Genomic DNA, 20,594 nt, shown 5'->3' with positions numbered 1-20,594 from the left:
TTAGGAGACTTGCATCTGAATAGTCTGGTTCTTATTTGAAACCCAGTTATAGGTGAAAGTTCAGTTCTCGCTACTGCATGATCTTGGGTTGAGACTGAGTTTAATTGTTCTTCAATACAGATTAAGCGTGCAACTGCTTTGGATTCTACTCCTATTTATAATGCTGGGGTGATGGAGAGACAGGGGAAGAAATCCTATAGTACCAAAACAAAGACAAAACAACTGCACATTGTTCACAAGTTTTGGGGGATATTCTCCTTTGTACCATTGAAAGTATGGTACTTTTCTCCTTTAACTTTAAATAGAGGGGATGGCATCGAATGCCAGTTTTGTTTTCTGGCTCCCCAGTGACAGGGCAGACTATTATAGTCCAGTCAGTAGCAAACTGCTTCAGTGCCTTATATGATCAGGCTGACCAGTCAACCTGCTCACAGCCAGAACCCTTGACAGCTTAACCCTCCAGTACCGCATCTATGCTTGCTGTGGTGGTTCAATGCTACCTTAAGATCAAAAACCTTCTTTAGACAGATCTTCATCTCACTGAAGGCAGCTACACTGTTCAAAGTAATTTACTGTGCTGTCATTAAAGATGGAAAGCTACCAATGGCTCCATGGGGGTGGGAGTTGGGGGCGGGGGGGAGGTGGTGTGGGATGCAGTCAGCAGGGGACTTAGCTTTACTTTGGGAACCTTTATTGGTAGAAATGAACAATGATTGGCAGGTGCTTTCCAAATATGCAAAAACTGCATAACAACTGAATGAAAATAATCAGCATTTTACTAATATTCAGTACTTAAGTATGAAGCCTATTAAAAGCTAACCAGGCAAGTTAGAAATGTGATTCCTTTAAAAGAAAGAAGAATGATTTATTGCCAGTAAGTTGTGTGTGACCAATTCTTTATCTTGTCAAGAAAAAATACTGTACAGAAAAATGTTGACTTTTCACAGAAGAGGGAAGTCAAACGATGAAATAATTTGATCAGGCTGCTGGTGTTCCTAGCAGAGAACAGCAGAGACAGGCTTTCCACACACAGTCTTGGCCAGAATGAGGAAAGGATGTTGGGGGAAATAAAGTGGGAAATATTTTATAAATAAGAGGGATGGAAGATTTTATTTGTGATTACAAAACCAGACTCAGTATGGTTTATAAACCAATTGATTTTTAGTCCCGTCTAAAGGTTACTTTTTTTTTAAAAAGCTAAATTAACATTATTTCTCATGATTATCACAAACATGAATTTTGTTCCAGTTATGTTGTCTACATCCTGCGTTAATGCTAAATGACCCAAATGATTAAATAGGTCATTTCTTTCCTCAGGTGACTACATTGGATTGGACAAAAGCAGTGAGGAGTTACACAGTCTATGAAATTATGTGCAAAATTCTTAAGGTACGAGCAAGCAGGTTTTGTTAGCATTTGCTGGACTGCACTGATGTGGTCTTTTAACAACCAGCAAACACTGACCTAACCCATCTGTAATTCCATGAAATTTCAAGCCATTGAGCTGTCTTAGTCTTAGAAGCTTCCCACATCTAGTGACACATGAGGCAGACAAAGCTCATGCTTGTTTCTGTCAAGTGTGGCCGACCAGGAGACTCTCCCGCTCTTAACTCCTGCCATAATCATATTGGAAGGATTCACAGGTTGATAATCAACCTATATGGCAATGTTATGAACGCACTTTCTGTGGCCATCAGGTCCTGGAATGGGTCTCAGACTGAGAGCTTCTGGCGTGGAGGCAGGGAGGCTACCCATTGCACTACAAGACCTCCTATTTAGCTATCACTAGTGCTTCAAATGTCACATTATTCGTTGCATTTAATGGGCTGAAAAAGGTCTGTGAGTTCTGAAATGTATTCATTACTGTATATTGCTTTGAATTTATTTTTACAATATTCTAGTCGATTTTGTTATATTTAAACCAGTATAGCTACTAACATTGGGTATTGTAAAAATGAAGCAGCTTCAAAGTGTTAGGTAAATTTTATAAGGCCAAGCCCTGAGCGCAGACCCTTGCTAAGTGAAATTGTGGATTAGAAAATTGATCTCAGTGGTCAGCACATCAAATTTAAGAGTGTCTCATTTTTTCGGGCCAATGATTTAAGTGAGCTAGTGCCTCTGTTAAGGTAGCAGATTAAAGAATTTCATGCTAATGTGTTGATTGTTTGTGCATTTATATTCATAAAGCCTCATTTTATGTTCTTTTTGCTAAAATTTTGTTTTGTAAAAGGTGAAGCATGAGCAGCAATTGAAAGGCAATCATTTTTATGCTGCATTGGAACGCTCTGAAAGAACGTGCTCTATAGCTTTAAAACAGTTTTGTAACCTGAACTGGCTGAATATATTAATCATCTATTAATGGAATTCCTTTGTGCAGTGTACTTTTATTTCATTCCATATTTAGAAATTGGTCCAAACGCAAACTTGGGTTACCATGTTGTTATAAAGGAATGAAAACATGTAACTCATAACTCTAAGGGCTGAATTTTATGCTGACCCGAATGTGTGTGGATCACTGATTCCCAGCCCATGCCTTTTAAAGATGCCTGATAATGCACCTTGTGGCCAATTAACGGCCGCCTGTCGGGAAGCCAACCAGATGCTGAGGAGAATGGTGGGCAGCGCGCCCAATCGGGCAGGAAAGGCATGGTGTCCAGGGAGAAAGGGGGCAGATCATGATCTGAAAGTCGGACAGGGCCAATCATTTAAAGGACCCCTGGCACAGGAATGTGGCGGCTGCAGCAGAAGTTTCTTCAACACTGTTAGGTCCATTGAACTATTGCAGCACCAGCAGGTAAGATCTTGTTTTTAATTTTTTTTTAATACTTTCACAGGATGCGGGCATAGTTGGCTGGGCCAGCATTTATTGCCCATTCCTAATTGCTCTTGAGAGGGTGGTGGTGAGCTGCCTTCTTGAACCGCTGCAGTCCTTGTGGTGTAGGTACACTCACGGTGCTATGTACAGTTTGGTCTCCTTACTCACTTACACAGTGCCAAAAAAAGGCTCAATGAGCTCTTGAGGTCTGCCAGGGTGAGTGTATAACCCTCTCAGAGATGGACCATTATGGAAGGGTGTGATGTGGCTTGATTATGTGATTGCTTAGCGTCTTGCCCAAGGGTAGAAGGTGACATGACACAGACATGCCACTCTGCATGGCAAGGGGGGGTTTGGGCAAGAGAGGAGCCGCTGAAGTGCAACAACTGTTAGTTGACGAGGAGCATTGAGAAATGTTTACAGCTAACAAAGTACACACCAAACATTTGAAGGTATGATTGTAGCACAGCTTATTCATTCCAATGTCCTATTATATTTGCAGGAGAAGAGAGCACATAATGCCCGCGAGAGGGCCAGGACTGAGGTGGACCTGCAAGCCTGGCCATTCTCACACCTTTTGAGGAGGAGGTCCAGATGGAGTTAAGCCATTGGGCGAGACGAGGTTGGAGGATGGCCCCGAGGTGGTGAGATTTCAAGGGCGCATATCTCTCTCCAGCTGCTGAAGTGGGTAGGGTGGCAGAGGGTTGGAAACTGGGAAATCTGGCAGCAAAGTAGCATTTGGAGGCTTGTAGAATTCAGGGAAGAAGTTGTGTCTCAATGTTGAAGAGCCTAAAGTTCAAACCCTGGTTACCATCTCCCAGTTGTCCCAGTGTGTGTTTTGAGAAGGCGTCTCTCCAAACTCACCTCAAATAATGATGATGCCCCTCATTCTCCTTGTATTGTTTCCCCACAGGACAAATATTGGCAACTGCAGCCACTAGTTCTGAGGGACCATTGATAACCTCTGAGGAGAAGCAGGACACCTCAGAGGGCACAGCATCACATCCTTACTCCACATCCAGCACCAGTGCAGCTACACGCCCTCAGTGTGTATGTATGACTTGGATGTAAGGGATACACACTCTCTGGTGAGAACACATCATAGTCACAAGACCAGCTTTCAGAGACTCGGAAGAGTGCTTGAGGCGACCTAGAGGCTGAGCCCCAGGCTGATGATGAAATCATCTGTCAGGCAGCAGATGCAGTGCCAGGTACTTGAAGATGTGGAAGCGATCCAGAGGGGTTGTGCATCCTGAAATGGACATTGGATGTGCCCATCAAGGCCATAAGCACTCTTCAGAACTCACGGCTTCCTCCATTGAGAGACTGGTAAATGTAATGGAGGGCCAACTGATGAGTATGTCTGCTGATCTGCACTCCATTGCCTTGTCTCTAAGCTTCAGTGCCCAGGGTCAGGACGAGAGGGGGACGAGGAGCCTGGAGTCACAAGGATGGCAGCAGTTGAGCAGCTGCTGATGCCATCAGGAGGCACCTCCCCGGATGCTCCTGATGGGGACAGCCTCTTCTCCATTGCCTCTGCCGTTGACATAGATCTCTTCAAGTGCCGTGGTTTCTGCCATTGTGCAGGAGTCTCCCCGCACGCCGGGGTCCTCACAGCCTCAGGTGACCAGTCATCACAGACAAGGATGCATAATTGTCAGCAACCAGTCTCCAGCAGAGCTGGCAGCGAAGGGGGAGCACCACGCTGTAGGACCTGTAAGAGAATTAAAAAGACATATTCGTCAAACATGGGTTTGCATGGGTTGTAAATAAACGATTGTTCTTTTTACATGATGCTCTGGCTGCATTTGTGCATTATTTGTGTGTGATGTGATGGTTTTGAATTAGTTGGACTAGATGCTGTTAAGGGAGTTTGTGTTCATGTGGGTCCCTCTGCTCAGCATTATTAGGTGATTCTACATTGCCCTAAGACGAGGTCCTGGTGTTCATGAGAGGGAACTAACAGGAGAACATACGTGACAAGGGTCATAGAAGCATAGAAACTAGGAGCAGGAGTAGACCATTCGGCCCTTCGAGCCTGCTTTGCCATTCATATGATCATAGCTGATCATCCAACTCAATAGCCTGCTCCCGCTTTCTCCCCATACCCTTTTGATCCCTTTCGCCCCAAGAGCTATATCTAACTCCTTCTTGAAAACATACAATGTTTTGGTCTCAACTACTTTTCTGTGGTAACGAATTCCACAGGCTCACCACTCTCTGGATAAAGAAATTTCTCCTCATCTCAGTCCTAAATGGTCTACCCCATATCCTCAGACTGTGACCCCTGGTTCTGGACTCCCTCACCATCGGGAACATCCTTCCTGCATCTACCCTGTCTAGTCCTGTTAGAATTTTATAGGTTTCTATGAGATCCCCCCTCATTCTTCTGAACTCCAGCGAATATAATCCTAATCGACTCAATCTCTCCTCATATGTCAGTCCCGCCATCCCAGGAATCAGTCGGGTAAACCTTTGCTGCACTCCCTCTATAGCAAGTACATCCTTCCTCAAATAAGGAGACCAAAACTGCACACAATATTCCAGGTGTGGTCTCACCAAGGCCCTGTACAATTGCAGCAAGACATCCCTGTTCCTGTACTCGAATCCTCTGGCTATGAAGGCCAACATACCATTTGCCTTCTTTGCTGCCTGCTGCACCTGCATGCTTACCTTCAGCGACTGGTGTACAAGGACACCCAGGTCTCGTTGCACATTCCGCTCTCTCAATTTATAGCCGTTCAGATAATAATCTGCCTTCCCGTTTTTGCTACCAAAATGGATAACCTCACATTTATCCACATTATACTGCATCTACCATGCATTTGCCCACTCACTCAGCTTGTCCAAATCACACTGAAGCATCTCTGCATCCTCCTCACAGCTCACCCTCCTACCAAGGGTCAAGGAGCTGTTGTTGAACTGGAGATACGTTGCTATTGGAATCTTCTCAGCACAAGAGAATCTTGTGTCTCCTGGGCATTCAGACCTTCCTGCGGACTGGCTTGGACAGCTGGCTGGCATGGTTCCCCCTCCTCATCATCAGACTCAATGTCAGAGGATGGGGCTGTCTCCATCAAACCGTCCTCTGCCAGGGCTTCCCCACTCTGAAGGGCCAGGTGTAACACACAGCAACAATGATCATAAGTGAGTGTCTAGCAGGAGCATATTGCAGAGTGCCACCTTATGTATCCAAACATCTGGAGCGCATTTTGAACAGACCAATAGAATGGGCGATTCCCATAGGGGACGATAGTGTACAGCACAAATGCTGCAGTGATCAATTTTCTTTCCAGCACTTCCTGTTTGCCCCCCTCCCTGAGGAAATACCCTAATGCAGTTTAAATTACAATGCAAAAGAAAATTAACAGCACCAGCCCTGTTCTGCTGGAGTCAGCCATAGCCCCGCTTACAGCCTTTATATACATCTTTGCAACACTTCCTGATTAAAAAATGTAACTCCCACCGACTGCTTTAATAGCTTGTTAATGGGTTTTTTAAAAATGGTGAGCAGGCTGCTGATTTTGGCACCCGCCCAACTTCCATATTATGGGAGAGCGGCTTGTTGGTGTTGGGATCACAACCTGATGTCATCACGCAGGATTTATCACATGCCTGGAACAGCTAGCAAGTCTCGATTTTCAAATGTAAACTCCAGCCCTCAGAGTCTTTGAGAGACAAAGTTAAGTTTCAGGCACATGGTCATCAGGAAACTACAACCCAAAAGGGTCCTTTGTATATATATATATATATATATATATATATGTTTATATTAAGAAGAAAACAAAAATAAGTATTTGGGAAAAAATAGCTAGCATCAGAGCTTGCCACTGTTCCATCTGGATACTCGTAAATTTCTGCGAATCAGCTCAGCAGCCTGCTGTTGCTCATTTAGTGAACATTATTAATGACCATTATCATGGAGGTAGCTTTGAGATACAGAGCTCTTGGAGTTTAGTGGCTACTATATCACATGGAAATGTTGTTTTCAACTATATGGATAGTTACATCAGTGATGAATGAGTTTCTAAATTAAGACAGAGAGGATTTGTGTCCTGCATATTAAGCATTCACTGAAAGTTGTTGCAAGTAATGGCAATAAAAGAAAACTACTCCATTGATAACCCATGCATGGTTCAATATAAGGGAAAATCTGGTCAGCACAATCAGAGAAAACATTTGGATACCGATGATTCAAATTACCATCCAAAACTAAAACAGAAATTGCTGGAAAAACTCAGCAGGTCTGACAGCACCTGTGGAGAGAGAAACATATTTAATGTTTTGTGTCTGTATGACTGAGGAACCCAGCACATCAGTGCAAAATATAAGGCTGAAGAATTTTCTACAATCTTCAGCCAAAAGTGCCAAGTGGATGATCCATCTCAGCCTCCTCCGGAAGGCCCCAGCATAACAGATGCCAGTCTTCAGCCAATTCGATTCACTCCAAATGATGTCAAGAAATGGGTGAAGGCATTGGATACTGAAAAGGCTATGGGCCGTTGACAATATTCCGGCAATATTATTGAAGACTTGTGCTCCAGAACTTGCTGCGCCCCTAGCCAAGCTATTCCAGTACAGCTATCACACTGGCATCTACCTGGCTATGTGGAAAATTTCCCAGGTATGTCCTGTACACAAAAAGCAGGACAAATCCAACCTGACCAGTTACCGCCCCACCAGCCTACTCTCGATCACCAGTAAAGTAATGGAAGGGGTCATCAACAGTGCTACCAAGCGGCACATGCTTAACAATAACCTGCTCACTGATTGTCAGTTTGGGTTCCGCCAGGGCCACTCAGCTCCTGACCTCATTACAGCCTTGGTTCAAACATGGACAAAAAAGCTGAACTCCTGAGGTGAGGTGAGAGTGACTGCCCTTGACATCAAGACAGCGTTTGACCAAGTGTGGCATCAAAGAGCCCTAGCAAAACTGGAGCCAATGGGAATCGGGGGGAAAAACTCTTCGCTAGTTGGAGTCATACCTAGCACAAAGGAAGGCAGTTGTGGTTATTGGAGGTCAGTCATCTCAGCTCCAGGACATCACTGCAGGAGTTCCTCAGGGCAGTGTCCAAGGCCCAACTATCTTCAGCTGCTTCATCAATGACCTTCCTTCCATCATAAGGTCAGAGGTGGGGATGTTTGCTGATGATTGTTCAATGTTCAGCACCATTTGTGACTCCTCAGATACTGAAGCAATCCATGTCCAAATGCAACAAGACCTGGGCTGACAAGTGGCAAGTAACATTCACGCCACACAAATGTCAGGCAATGACCATCTCCAACAAGAGAGAATCCAACCATCAACCCTTCATCTTCAATGGCATTACCATCACTGAATCTCCCTATCAACATCCTGGGGGTTACCATTGACCAGAGACTGAACTGGACTAACCATATAAATACTGTGGCTACAAGAGTAGGTCAGAGGCTAGGAATCCTGCAGTGAGTAACTCACCTCCTGACTCCCCAAAGCCTGTCCACAATCTATAAGGCACAAGTCAGGAGTGTGATGGAATACTCCCCACTTGCCTAGATGAGTGCAGCTCTCACAACACTCAAGAAGCTTGACACTATCCAGGACAAAACAGCCCGCTTGATTGGCACCACGTCCACAAACATTCACTCCCTCCGCCACCAACGCATAGTAGCAGCAGTGTGCACCATCTACAAGATGCACGGCAGGAATTCAACAAGGATCCTTCCAAACCCACAACCACTACCATCTAGAAGGACAAGGGCAGCAGATAGATGGGAACACCACCACCTGCAAGTTCCTCTCCAAGCCACTCACCATCCTGACTTGGAAGTATATCGCCGTTCCTTCACTGTCACTGGTTCAAAATCCTGGAACTCCCTCCCTAACAGCACTGTGGGTGTACCGACACCACATGGACTGCAGTAGTTCAAGAAGGCAGCTCACCACCACCTTCTCAAGGGCAACTAGGAATGGGCAATAAATGCTGGCACAGCCAGCGAAGCCCACATCCCGTGAATTTAAAAAATTCTTCTCCAAATTAGCAAATTTTTAAAATATTTGGAGCTTGACTTCAACTGACAAAAAGATTCGCCCAGCATCTCCCCCTCCGTACCAGTGCAAATGCTGTAGCAATTTTGACCCAGGATTAACCATTAGTTCTACTTTCTGGCCAGAATTTTTGATTCAGCAGGCCCGACACGCCGACGGGTAAAATGACCCGCAGTGACGGGCGTGCATCTCAACGTCACTGCGCACCATTGCGATATTTTGGTGGGCGGGCACGCTACGATCACTGATGCACACCTGCCATTAATTAACATGCCAGTTAAGGCCCTTGAGCCATTAATAGACGGTGATCTTACGGAGCCCATGTGACCTTCAGATCATTGCATGGGCACAACGGGCAGGCGGGTAGGCCACATTTTTAAAACCTCATCCACGGGCAGGATAAGAAGGGTCGCAAGTGGTCTTTGACAGCCATTTCATGTTTAAACTTACTCCTACTTGCCTGTTTGAACAGGACAACTTCAAATCTCTTCACAGCTGCTTGGACAGGAGTAACAGGCTTCAGGTCAGGACTCTGGAGTAAACATCATTCTTGGGGCCTTGCTGGTTTCAGGAAGCCTTTCCTTACCCTTGGAATGGGAGTTATTCTCTCCACTGGAGGCATCACTTCTGAGGAGGAAGGGAGGGCCAGAAGGGGGAGGAGGCCAGGAGTCCATATTCAGCCTCCAGGGAAGCCACCTTTGGGAGGACAGTTGCAGGCACAAGGGGAGAAAGGCCAACAGGAAATGCAAGGCAGAATGGGCCGCAGAAGATGCCACTATCCTGCTGCCAGGGTTTACAGGCGGCGAAGCAGCTACCTCAATATGTCTGAGGTGCAGTGCCAAAGGAGGCTCCGTCTCTCAAGGGAGACAGTGATCTCCATCTGTCAGATGATAGGCCAACCGTGTGGGTGAGCAACCCATGTCAGTAGCGTTGAAGGTCACGGCTGCCCTCAACTTATATACCTCTGGGGTCAGTCGGTGATCTTTGTGGAGTCTTCCAGTCAGTTGTCCACACGTGTCAAGCAGGTGACAGGTGCTCTGTTTGGGCGTGCATTGATTTTCATTCCCTACCGCTGGAATGAGGCCAGCCGGACAGAGCGAGCCAGAGGCTTTGCAGTGATTGCTGGGTTCCCCCGCGTCCAGGGTGCAATGGACTGCACACATGTGGCCACCAAGGCACCAGGGGGTGAGTCGGGTGCCTTTGTCAACAGGAAGAGATTCCACTCCATGAACGGGCAGATATTGTGTGATCAGAGGAGGAAGATTCTGCAAGTCTTTGCAAGGCACCCTGGGAGCTCCCATGATGCTTACATCCTCAGACACTCCCAGGTGCCGAGGTTCTTCAGTGCTCCAGCCGGCTGAATGGTTGACAAGGGCTATCCCCTCAGAAAGTGGCTCATGCCGCCCCCTTCGCCATCCAAGAACAGAAGCTGAGCAACGGTACAATAGGAGCCACGGCACCACAAGGGCTGTGGTAGAGAGAACCATCGGTCTTCTCAAGATGCGCTTCCAATGCCTGGACCATTCAGGGACCGCACTCCAATACCCCACAGATCGTGTATCACTGATAGTGGTTGCATGCTGCACTCTCCACAATCTGGCACTGGAAAGGGGGGATGCAGTGGAGGAAGAAGAAGATGTAGACACAGTTGCTCTGGCTGCAGATGATGAGTCCAGCAGTGAGTCCGAGGATGAGCACGCACAGGAGAACACTGAGGGGGTAGATGCCGACCTGGGCAACCTCCAGGGAGACAGAGACACCCGGGAGGCTTTAATCTAACGAACCTTCAGCTAGCACACCACAGATAGACCTCCAACACACGGCAGAGTTGCAGGCTCCATACTCGATACCCGAGAGCAACATCTGCCTGGTTAGGAACATTAACTATGTGCCTTGTCAATAAAGCTCAATGACAAACAAGTCACTCATAACATCATGGCTTCCCGTACACCTACAGAACTGAGGAATCACCCTTGAGCCTTGTTCACAAATAAAGCATTTAATGAATGTAAAAAATAAAACAGAAAAGAAACTTAATTCAAAGGTGTTGAGCTGCACACCAAATTATAATCAGCTAATACCAGGACAACATAAAACCACCAGCCCACGGTGTGCCTAAGGTGCCTTAAGTTTACGTTTTCGGGTGCTACGTCAAGGTGCTCCCCTCTCGCTGTCACTGGCATCTGAGACAGCCTGCTCACTCTGCTGTCATGTTGGCCTTGATGACCTTGGCGGGCGTCCTCTGGTGCATGGAACCTGTGATGGCCCCGCCTGGGAGGGTGCGGCCAGTTCCACAGCTGGCATCTCCCCAGTCACCGCAGCCTCACTAGCAGGGCTGGAGCGGAGGATCTGCTGCCCTCATCCGCAGCGCCATGACTGGCAGCTCATGCGCCGACATGAAGTCACTTCGGACTTCCCTGCTCACCATTGATGGATGGGCACCTAGTTGGGATACTGGGTGCCCAATCCATCTCCCACACTGACATTGACCAGCTGTGGTCATTGCCTACTGTGAGGGTTTGCAGGTCCAAATGCATCCCCAGGAAGCTCTGATTGTTCTCCTGGAGCAGCCCCTCCATGAGAGTCACCATTCTCTCAATGGAGGAGGCAGTACGCTCGGCCATGAGGGTCAATGCATTGTTGATGCTCTGCATGGGCTCCTCCATCACAGGTTCCATACCATGCATTGACTCATGTATCTCTGCCAGATCCTCCCGCACACCCTGCTGGACTTCCAGCACCGGCTGACACAGGGACAACTCCAGAGGCCCATCAGCAACCGACTGAGCATGTGCCTGGTCCCCTGCAGTCCTCCGACTGCCGGCGCCATAGGCACTCTCTGTCTCCGCCTGCATCTTAAGCGAGTATGAAGTGCCCTCACCATTGTGCCCCAGGAAGTTGAAGTCGAGACAATGTCAATGTGCATGCTTGATCCCTGGATCAGGATGCGCTCCTCCTCCCATAATCAATGGGAAACCCATGTTGGATACTGAATTCAATAAACAGTCAACAGTGGAATGGTTGCAAGGACAAACATGGTGACCTCAGTGCATGGCACTCTTACCTCCCCCTGACACTCCAGTCTCACCACTATCAGTGGACCTGGACCAGCGCCTCTCCAGCTCCAGAGCCTGCTGCTCGTATCTGGTTATAATCGCCAACTGTGCCTGGCCTCCGCCAGTCTGCATCTGCTCTGAGTTATTTTGTGCAGTCTTCTCCTGAAAAGGAGAGAGGAGCATTGATTAGTCCACCCTGTACCTGGATTCCCATCGCATCCCTGCCACTCCAACCTGAGTGGGACATTGCAGGGCTCCAGTGAATCGTGACCCTGGAGCAGCCGCACACTCAGACCCAGAAGCCAGGGCTGACCCCCTTGCCCAGATGCTGCCTCCGTCACATTTGCCACCCATACTGTATGACCTTCCAAAGAAAGGAAGCACTACCACGTAGAGCACCAAGGGCAACAGATGGATGGGTGCCCCGACACCTTGAAGTCCCCCTCCCAGTCAGTCGGCAGCCTGACTGACACGTTTCGGAGTTCCAGCACTGCGCCTAGGTACAGATCCATGAGGTTGTCCCCAAAACATGACTGTGGGTGTCAGTCTACCACATGCAGTGGATACAGAAGCCAGCTCAGCGCCACCCTCTCAGGGTGAACTAGACATGGGCAATAAATGCTGACTCACCGAAGACCACATGCCATGAATGATTCAATGCAGTAACTACATTCAGAGTTGTAGGAGGGTGGGCGGCAGTGCCAGGGGGTAAGCCTACCTGCTGTGTTAAGTGACCCATGCCAACACAGCACTCACCCTTCCCGATCGCAAGTGGTTGTTGAAGCACTTGCGGCACTGAACCCAGGTGCGTTGCACCACATTGTGTGCGCTGACCCTTTCTGCCACCTCCTCCCAGGTACGTTTCATCATGTAGGGGGGGCACCTCTTCCCATCCCTCAGCACGAGGATTTCACAGCGTGCTGTCACTTCCTTGAGGAGGACAGCAAGGCACCCTTCTGAGAAGTGGGGGCCCAATGCCCTGCCGACCTGCCCTCCTGTCTAGCCTGCTCTCCAGCAGCGCTCTCGGGAGCCCTTCTGCTGGCCATGGTTGCCAGCCTTTGGAAGGCTGCTTGCGTGCTCTTTAACAGGCTGCTGGGTCGCCATTGGACCCGGCAGTCACAGAATCACAGTGCAGAAGAGGCCCTGCAGCCCATCGGGTCTGCACCGACACGTGAGAAACTCCTGACCTACCTACCTAATCCCATTTACCAGCACTTGGCCCATAGCCTTGAATGTTATGATGTACCAAGTGCTCATCCAGGTACATTTTAAAGGATGTGAGGCAACCCGCCTCCACCACCCTCCCAGGCAGCGCATTCCAGACCGTCACCACCCTCTGGGTAAAAAGGTTTTTCCTCACATCCCCCCTAAACCTCCTGCCCCTCACCTTGAACTTATGTCCCCTCTTGACTGACCCTTCAACTAAGGGGAACAGCTGCTCCCTATCCACCCTGTCCATGCCCCTCATAATCTTGTACACCTCGATCAGGTCGCCCCTCAGTCTTCTCTGCTCCAACGAAAACAACCCAAGTCTATCCGACCTCTCTTCATAACTTAAATGTTTCATCCCAGGCAACATCCCGGTAAATCTTCTCTGCACCCCCTCCAGTGCAGTCCCATCGCCGCCCGCTCACTCCCGCTGTCCTCGGCCTGCCTGGGTAAAGTGGGAGCGTGGAGCCAATTGCAGGTGGCTATAGGCTCCATACCCGCCCGCATCCTCTCCCAAACAGCCTGCCCGACTGGCAGAAAACTCTGCCCTCTGTTTTTTGCAAAAGCTTCAGAACTTCCAAAGAAGCCTACGAAGCTTAACAAAGTGAATTTTCCAAATTGTACAGATACCTGAGATCAGTAGCTGTGTAAATCGCATAAGAAGAAATTTGTATTGAAATCTGCAAATGTATTGTACACACTAGCAAGTGGTGCATTCTAATCCTCATGGACAGCGCAAACTTACACAACATTACTTAGAAATGGGAAAGATGGGAAAAACCGCTCCCCCCAACCTGACCATATTGCTGTTTATCCTCCACATGAGCAGTAGACTTAATGCCATATAGCCGCCCTGTATCTTTATGTCTTTATCCTTGCTTCTTTCAAGATCTATCTAACCTATTCTTAAATTTTCAACTGCCTGAGAAATGGGGAACCAGTGATTGAAAATCAGGTGAGGGAACCAAGGCCCACCTGAAGCTATTTTCAGGTAGGCCTGTAAATGCATGCCCACCTATTTTGATTGTCAGCTTAAATATACAAATTGATTATTGCACAAGCTTTAGGAGCCCTTTTGAAATTTTCATGTACAAATAGTGGATTGTGTTCAGTGAGTAGCCTAACCAGCAGTTCTTAAAGGCCCAGATTTTTGGGGGGATGATTTGTGTGGGCAAGGAGGAGTGGAAGTGCCAGCTGGCCAACTCAATGGGCAGAATTTTATAAAAACAAAAAACTATTGCAGATGCTGGAAATCCAAAACAAAAACAGAATTACCTGGAAAAACTCAGCAGGTCTGGCAGCATCGGCAGAGAAGAAAAGAGTTGACGTTTCGGGTCCTCATGACCCTTCAACAGAACTCTTCTGTTGAAGGGTCATGTGGACCCGAAACGTCGACTCTTTTCTTCTCCACCGATGCTGCCAGACCTGCTAAGTTTTTCCAGGTAATTCTGTTTGGGCAGAATTTTATGGCTGACGCGCGGGTGGTAGAGCCCGCACGTCATCGCTTAATATGTCGCGCACTGACGTCGCGTGAGCGTCCCGACGTCAGCGCACGGCATTGCGATGTTTAGCTGGGCGGGCACTATGAAGCACGACGCGTGCCCGCCATTAATTAAAGGCCTTTTTGAAGCCGATTTTGAGGAACCTGTGCGATCTTCACCTCGGTGCACGGGCCCAACGGGCAGGCAGGTAACTGATTTTTTAACAAACCTCATCCACGGGCGGGATATGTGGGCTCAGAGGGGTTGTTAATGTTTTTCTGAAGTATTTAATGCAGAAAGTGTTTTAAATTTGCCTGTGTGATTGTTAGCAGTTGAGATCGATTTCTATGTACTTTGCAGACTGTTGAGCTGAAGCTTCAGACAGTAATCTTGATCGGGCCTGCAGCTTTCCGGAGGCCTCCGTTTAGCCTGGGTATGGGTTCTGACATCTCAACTGGAGGCAGCTCCTCTGAGGAGGAAGAGAGGGATAGAATAAGGAGGAGGCCGGGAGTGGACAATCAGCCTCCAGGGAAGCCACCTTTGGGAGGCCAGGCACAGGCACAAGGGGCGCAGGGCCAAGAGGTTGTCCAAGGTGGAGGGGGTCGCAGAAGACGCCACTATTCTGCTGCCAGGGTATACAGGCGGTGAAGCAGCTACCTCAATATGTCTGAGGTGCAGTGCCGAAGGAGGCTCCGTCTGTCAAGGGAGACAGTCAACTATATCTGTCAGTTGATTGGCCCTGAGATCTCCCCTAACTGTGTGGGTGGACACCCCATGCCAGCAGCTCTGAAGGTCACAGTTGCCCTCCACTTCTATGCATCTGGCTCCTTCCAGGGCTCAGTGGGTGACCTTTGCGGTGTCTCCCAATCAGCTGTCCACACTTGTGTCAAGCAGGTTACAGCCGCTCTGTTGAGACGGGCATCGACCTTCATCCACTTCCGCTGCGACCAGGCAATTCAGGCACAGCGAGCCAGAGGCTTCGCAGCCATTGCTGGCTTCCCCCGTGTCCAGGGTGCTATAGACTGCACACATGTGGCCATCAAGCTGCCAGCAGGTGAGCCCGGTGCCTTTGTCAACAGGAAGGGCTTCCACTCCATGAACATGCAGATAGTGTGTGATCACAGGATGCAGATTCTGCAAGTTTGTGCAAGGTACCCAGGCAGCTCCCACAATGCCTACATCCTCAGACACTCCCAGGTGCCGGGGCTCTTCAGTGCTCCAGCTCGGCTGGATGGGTGGCTGGTGGTGACAAGGGCTATCCCCCTCAGAAAGTGGCTCATGACACCTCTCCGCCGTCCAAGAACAGAAGCTGAGCGGCGCTACAATAGGAGCCATGGGCTGTGGTGGAGAGAGCCATCGGTCTTCCCAAGGTGTGCTTCCGTTGCCTGGACCGTTCACGGGCTGCACTCCGGTACCCCCCAGTTTGCGTCTCTGTGATAGTGGTAGCATGCTGCGCTCTGCACAATCTTGCACTGGAAAGGGGGGATGCGGTTGACGATGAAGACCTTGACGCAGTGGATGAGGCTGCACATGATGAATCCAGCAGTGCCTCAGAGGATGAGGAAGCACAGGGCGATGATGAGGGGCAGCACACCGACCCGCTACTACACCAAGGAGGCAGGGACACCCGGGACAATTTAATCCAACGAACCTTCAGCTAGCTCCACACACATGGATCAGCAGGACCAGCATTGCCTGGCGCTTTCACATGTGGCGCTTAGGTGCTACATCTTCCACCTCATCAGCTGCAACTAAGGGCTTAGTACAGAAATATCAATGTCCACTCAAACACTCATGAGATGTCTGTGAAACATACAAATGCAGCACAAAGGAAACACCCTCAGCCATGGTCAGAAAAGTGGACTTTATTCCCACCAAAATAAAGCACAAAAGTCCCTCTGATGCACATAATGATATATTCCCAAATCTAGGGCCAACACAAAATCACCAATGACAAACCCGTGGAGTGCCTAATGTGCCTTATGCTTACGTTTGCGGGTGCTAGGTCTTGGTGCCGCCCCATCGCTCGGAGTGGCTTGTGAGACAGCCTGCTGACTCTGCTGTCCTGTTGGCCTCGATGACCTTGGCGGCCGTCCTCTGGCCCGTGGAGCCTGTGATGGCCCCGCCTGGGAGGGAGTGGCCAGTTCCAGAACTAGCACCTCCCCAGTTGTCGCAGCCTCAATGGATGCAACGGTCACTGGCAGAGGGGTGGAGGAGCTGCTGCCCTCATCCGGAGCACCCTGAGAGGAGCTCATAGCGACGACAGGCAGCTGCTGCGCCGACGTGAGGTCACATTGAACCTCCCTGCTCACCGCAGTTGGATGGGCACCGAGTGGCGACATTTGGTGCCCACAACATCTCCCACATTGCGAATGACCACCTGTGGCCATTAGCGCTGTGAGGGCTTGCAGGTCAGAGCGTAACCCAATCAGAAGATCCTCAACCTGCTGGAAGCCCCTCTCCATGAGAGTCGTCAATCTCTCAACAGAGGAAGCCTGAAGCTCTGTCCTGAGGTTCATGCCATCACTGACACTCTGCCTGGACTCCTCCACCACAGAGACCAACTGAAGCACACCCTCATGCAACCCTGCCAGATGCTCCCACGCACCCAAGCTCCACTTGTCCTGCAGCTGCTGCATGGCTGACATCTCCAGAGGCATCATCATCACTGCCGGACTCAGCATGTGCCTGGTCCCCTGCAGTCCTCCGGCTGCTGGCACCATCGGCACTCTCTGTCCGTGCCATCTCCTCCATCGATTGTGAAGTGCCCTCTCCACTGTGCCCCATGACACTAGCTGACGTCATGATCCCCACCAAAGTGTTTGCCGCTGCGCTGGTGCCTGGATCACTGAAATTATGTGACACAAGTTGCAAGTCTTGGCCCTCAGGTGTGGAGGGGGGGGCTCCGGACGTGTTGGCCGCGGCCATGAGGTGGTGATGCTGAAATTAACAACAAGGACAGTGCATCAGTTAGCGTCCAGTCAGTAACACCTTTCATCCCTTTCCCCCCCAGCCTCATAAGTCGCTCACCTTTCAGGAACCTAAGGAGACGAACATTGGTGGGGTGGTAAATAGTCAAGAGGAGGCCCAAACATTACATGCACATACAGACAGGCTGGTCAGATGGCCTAAGGAATGCCACATGGAATGTTATGTGGATAAGTGTTCAGTTAAGCACTTGGGCAAGACAAGCAAGGTACGGGAAAGATGAGTAATGGTAGGACCTTGGGAAGTCACGGACGATTACAGGGACCTTGCTGGGCAGACCCGTTAAGGTAGCAGAACAGGAACATAAGGCGTTTAACAAGGTCGAAGTCAGACTTGCCTTTATTAGCCGAGGAATAGAATGTAGGAAAAGGAAGGTCATGTTGCAAGTGCAGAAAATGCTGTTAAGGCCACAGCTACACTTCTGCATTCAGCTGTGACCTGCGCTTCATGGGAGGGATGGCATTGGAGTGGGGAGAGTGCAGAGGTTCCTGACCTGGATGCATGCTGGCCTGGAGAGTTGGAGTTATGAGGAAACATTGCAAACACTTGTGACATTTGCCGTGGAGCACAGGAGATTGACAGGTCCCATTATTGACCTTCAAACCGTTACGAGGGGCATAGAACAGGTGGGCAGAAGGCAACATTTCCCCTTGGCGGAGGGATGACTAACGTGGTGGCATTTATTTAAGTTGAGTGCCATGAGGTTGACGGGTGAGGTGCTGAGGACCTTTTGGACAGAGTAATGTGGGACGCACTGGCTGAAAGGGTGGTGGAGGTACAAACCCTCCTAAGATGCAAAACGTCTTTGGATATGCAGCAGTGATGCCATGGCATGTTAGGCCATGGAAATAGTGATCACAAATGGGATAAGGCGACTTTGGAAGGTGCTAGAGACGCACATCCTCAAGGGGCCGAGGGATCTTTGTGTATGACCCACACGTCTGACTGTATCAGTCTGTGAATGAGCAGTGTTGCTGCATTAATGATTGTAGCAACCATCAGTTCTTTGGATTGGGGGGGAGACAGAGGGATGGGACTGTGGCCCTCAAACACCTGGCTGCTGCACCCCAGCCTCGCCGACACCTGCGGACCTGGCTGCCTGCCTCCTCCCCAGCTCCATGGCCTTCTCCTCATACGTGTTAAGGCGCGGCAACACGGCATGCCCACAACTAGTCCACTGACGCTCCTGGATATTGCTCTCAGTTTTTGCCTGCAGGACAGAGAAGAGCATTTATTGGGGCTGATTGCTCATGTACTCCGCACGCACATGCCGCACCCCAACAACAGTGGCCCATCTGAGGCCTCCAGCGGCTCCTGTCCACACTACTGGTGACCAGTCCCCAGAAGATAGTATGGCTGGTCCCAACCCCTTCCCCCAACAGACACCTTGGACACATTCAGCGTCCATCACTTTCAATAACACACGGGTCTTAGTGCCCATGGCAAGTAGGCTCAACTAGGTGCAGCGCCAAGGCCAGCAGATGGCCCTTGGCACGACACCTTGAGGCTCCCCTTCCACCATTTCATCACCATCAATAAGACATGTGTTGGAGTTCTGAGTATGTGTCTAGCTGCCTCCCCTGCAGGTTGCCCCCAGACTACTCAAATGCAACAAACACCAACATATGCTGCGGGGAGAATCCGTCTTCTGCTCAACCACTAAGACTGATGAAAGCATGGTCACTATCTGTTTGCCCACCTGGCGTGCGTAAATTGCCCAATGCAGTAACGACACTAAGACGTTTTGGGGGGGGGGTGGGGGGGCGGGGAGTTGGGCTCAAAGGCTAAGGCTACCTGCTGGGTCAAATGGCCAAGGCTGACATGGTAATAACCCTTCCAGAGCGCAGCAAATCATTGAAGTGCTTGCGGCACTGCGTTCCGGTGCACCACACAGCATCATGAGAGCTAACAGGTCCGCCACCTCCTGCCACACCTGCCTGGTGATGTGAGGGGCCCTCCTCTTCCCATCCTCCGGAAACAAGACTTCCCGATGGTTGGACACCTCTTCAAGGAGGACATCAAGACAGGCATCTGAGAAGCGAGGGACACAGTGGCCCCCCGCTGGCCTATCCTGCAGCCTGCCCCCTCCTCCTCTGCCTTCACCTCTTGTGCTGCCCTATGAGTGACCACGGTGAACAGCCTAAAGGAGGCTGCCTGGCCACTCTCTATACAGACTGTCGGTTCCCCATTGGAACCAGCGGTGTGAACACGCCCGCCACCGATTTGATTTTCCCGATGAACACGGGAGTCGGAACCCCGCTGGGCAGGCCTTAATTGGCCCGCGTGCGCAAAATGGCGGCGCAGCCCGTTTCGGCGGCGGGGATTGGCTGCCTGCCCGCCACCGAGTCTGTCGGGCCCGCCCGCCCGTCAAACGCAAAATTCTGCCCAATGTTTGAGTCAGTTGAGTTCTCAACTCCCACAACCTCTGACCTGCAGTTGTGCACTCACTTGATGCCTGAAGGGCTGTTGATGACATTTAAATAAATCCAAAAATTATGTTTGGGTAGTGCAGCTACTCCATTGAATTCACACCTGTTGGGCATCAGTCACATTTTCTACATCTGGTCTCTACTTCTGTCACTAATTCTACAGCATTCCACAGCCTCAAAACCCTCTGTTAAAAATGTTTCTTCTACCCTCTGTCCTAAACCTTTTACAGTTAATCTTATAATTATACCCCATTGTTCCAGATCCTTTAATTATCTACACCATTCTATCTCTTCAAAATTTTAAACACCTTTCTATCAAATCACCATGTAATCTCTTCTCTTCTAATAAAAACAGCCCTAATTGTTCAAGTCATTTTTTGTTTTTGTATTTCCATGTACCAGTTGTTTGGGTTTTGAAATGTAACCAGTCTGATTGTCACATCTGGCTTTCCATTGTCATGTGACTATGCCATGAGGCTGCCCCTGGATGCAGACATCTTACAAGGAGTTCAGTAAAGCCTCTGACAGAGACAGACAATGAAGAAGACTGCTGTCCTTATACCTGAAACATGGGGTAAAATTTTTAGC

The 20,594-nt window shown here is 49.4% G+C and overlaps 1 protein-coding gene across 2 annotated transcripts in view; it reads left to right on the top strand.

Moving 5' to 3' along the window:
* The window catches only part of sntg1 (syntrophin, gamma 1), a 637,587-nt gene that overhangs the window by 574,532 nt on the left and 42,461 nt on the right, over positions 1-20,594 (top strand). For both annotated transcript variants that reach the window (XM_078539715.1, XM_078539716.1), the window contains exon 15: positions 1,318-1,389. In XM_078539715.1, the coding sequence (XP_078395841.1) occupies positions 1,318-1,389 (72 nt within the window). The remainder of the gene's footprint in view (positions 1-1,317; positions 1,390-20,594) is intronic.

The sequence above is a fragment of the Cetorhinus maximus genome, chromosome 4, assembly GCF_964194155.1.
Source record: "Cetorhinus maximus chromosome 4, sCetMax3.hap1.1, whole genome shotgun sequence".
In the NCBI taxonomy this organism is placed as follows: domain Eukaryota; kingdom Metazoa; phylum Chordata; class Chondrichthyes; order Lamniformes; family Cetorhinidae; genus Cetorhinus; species Cetorhinus maximus.
This window is presented reverse-complemented; position numbering and strand designations above follow the sequence as displayed.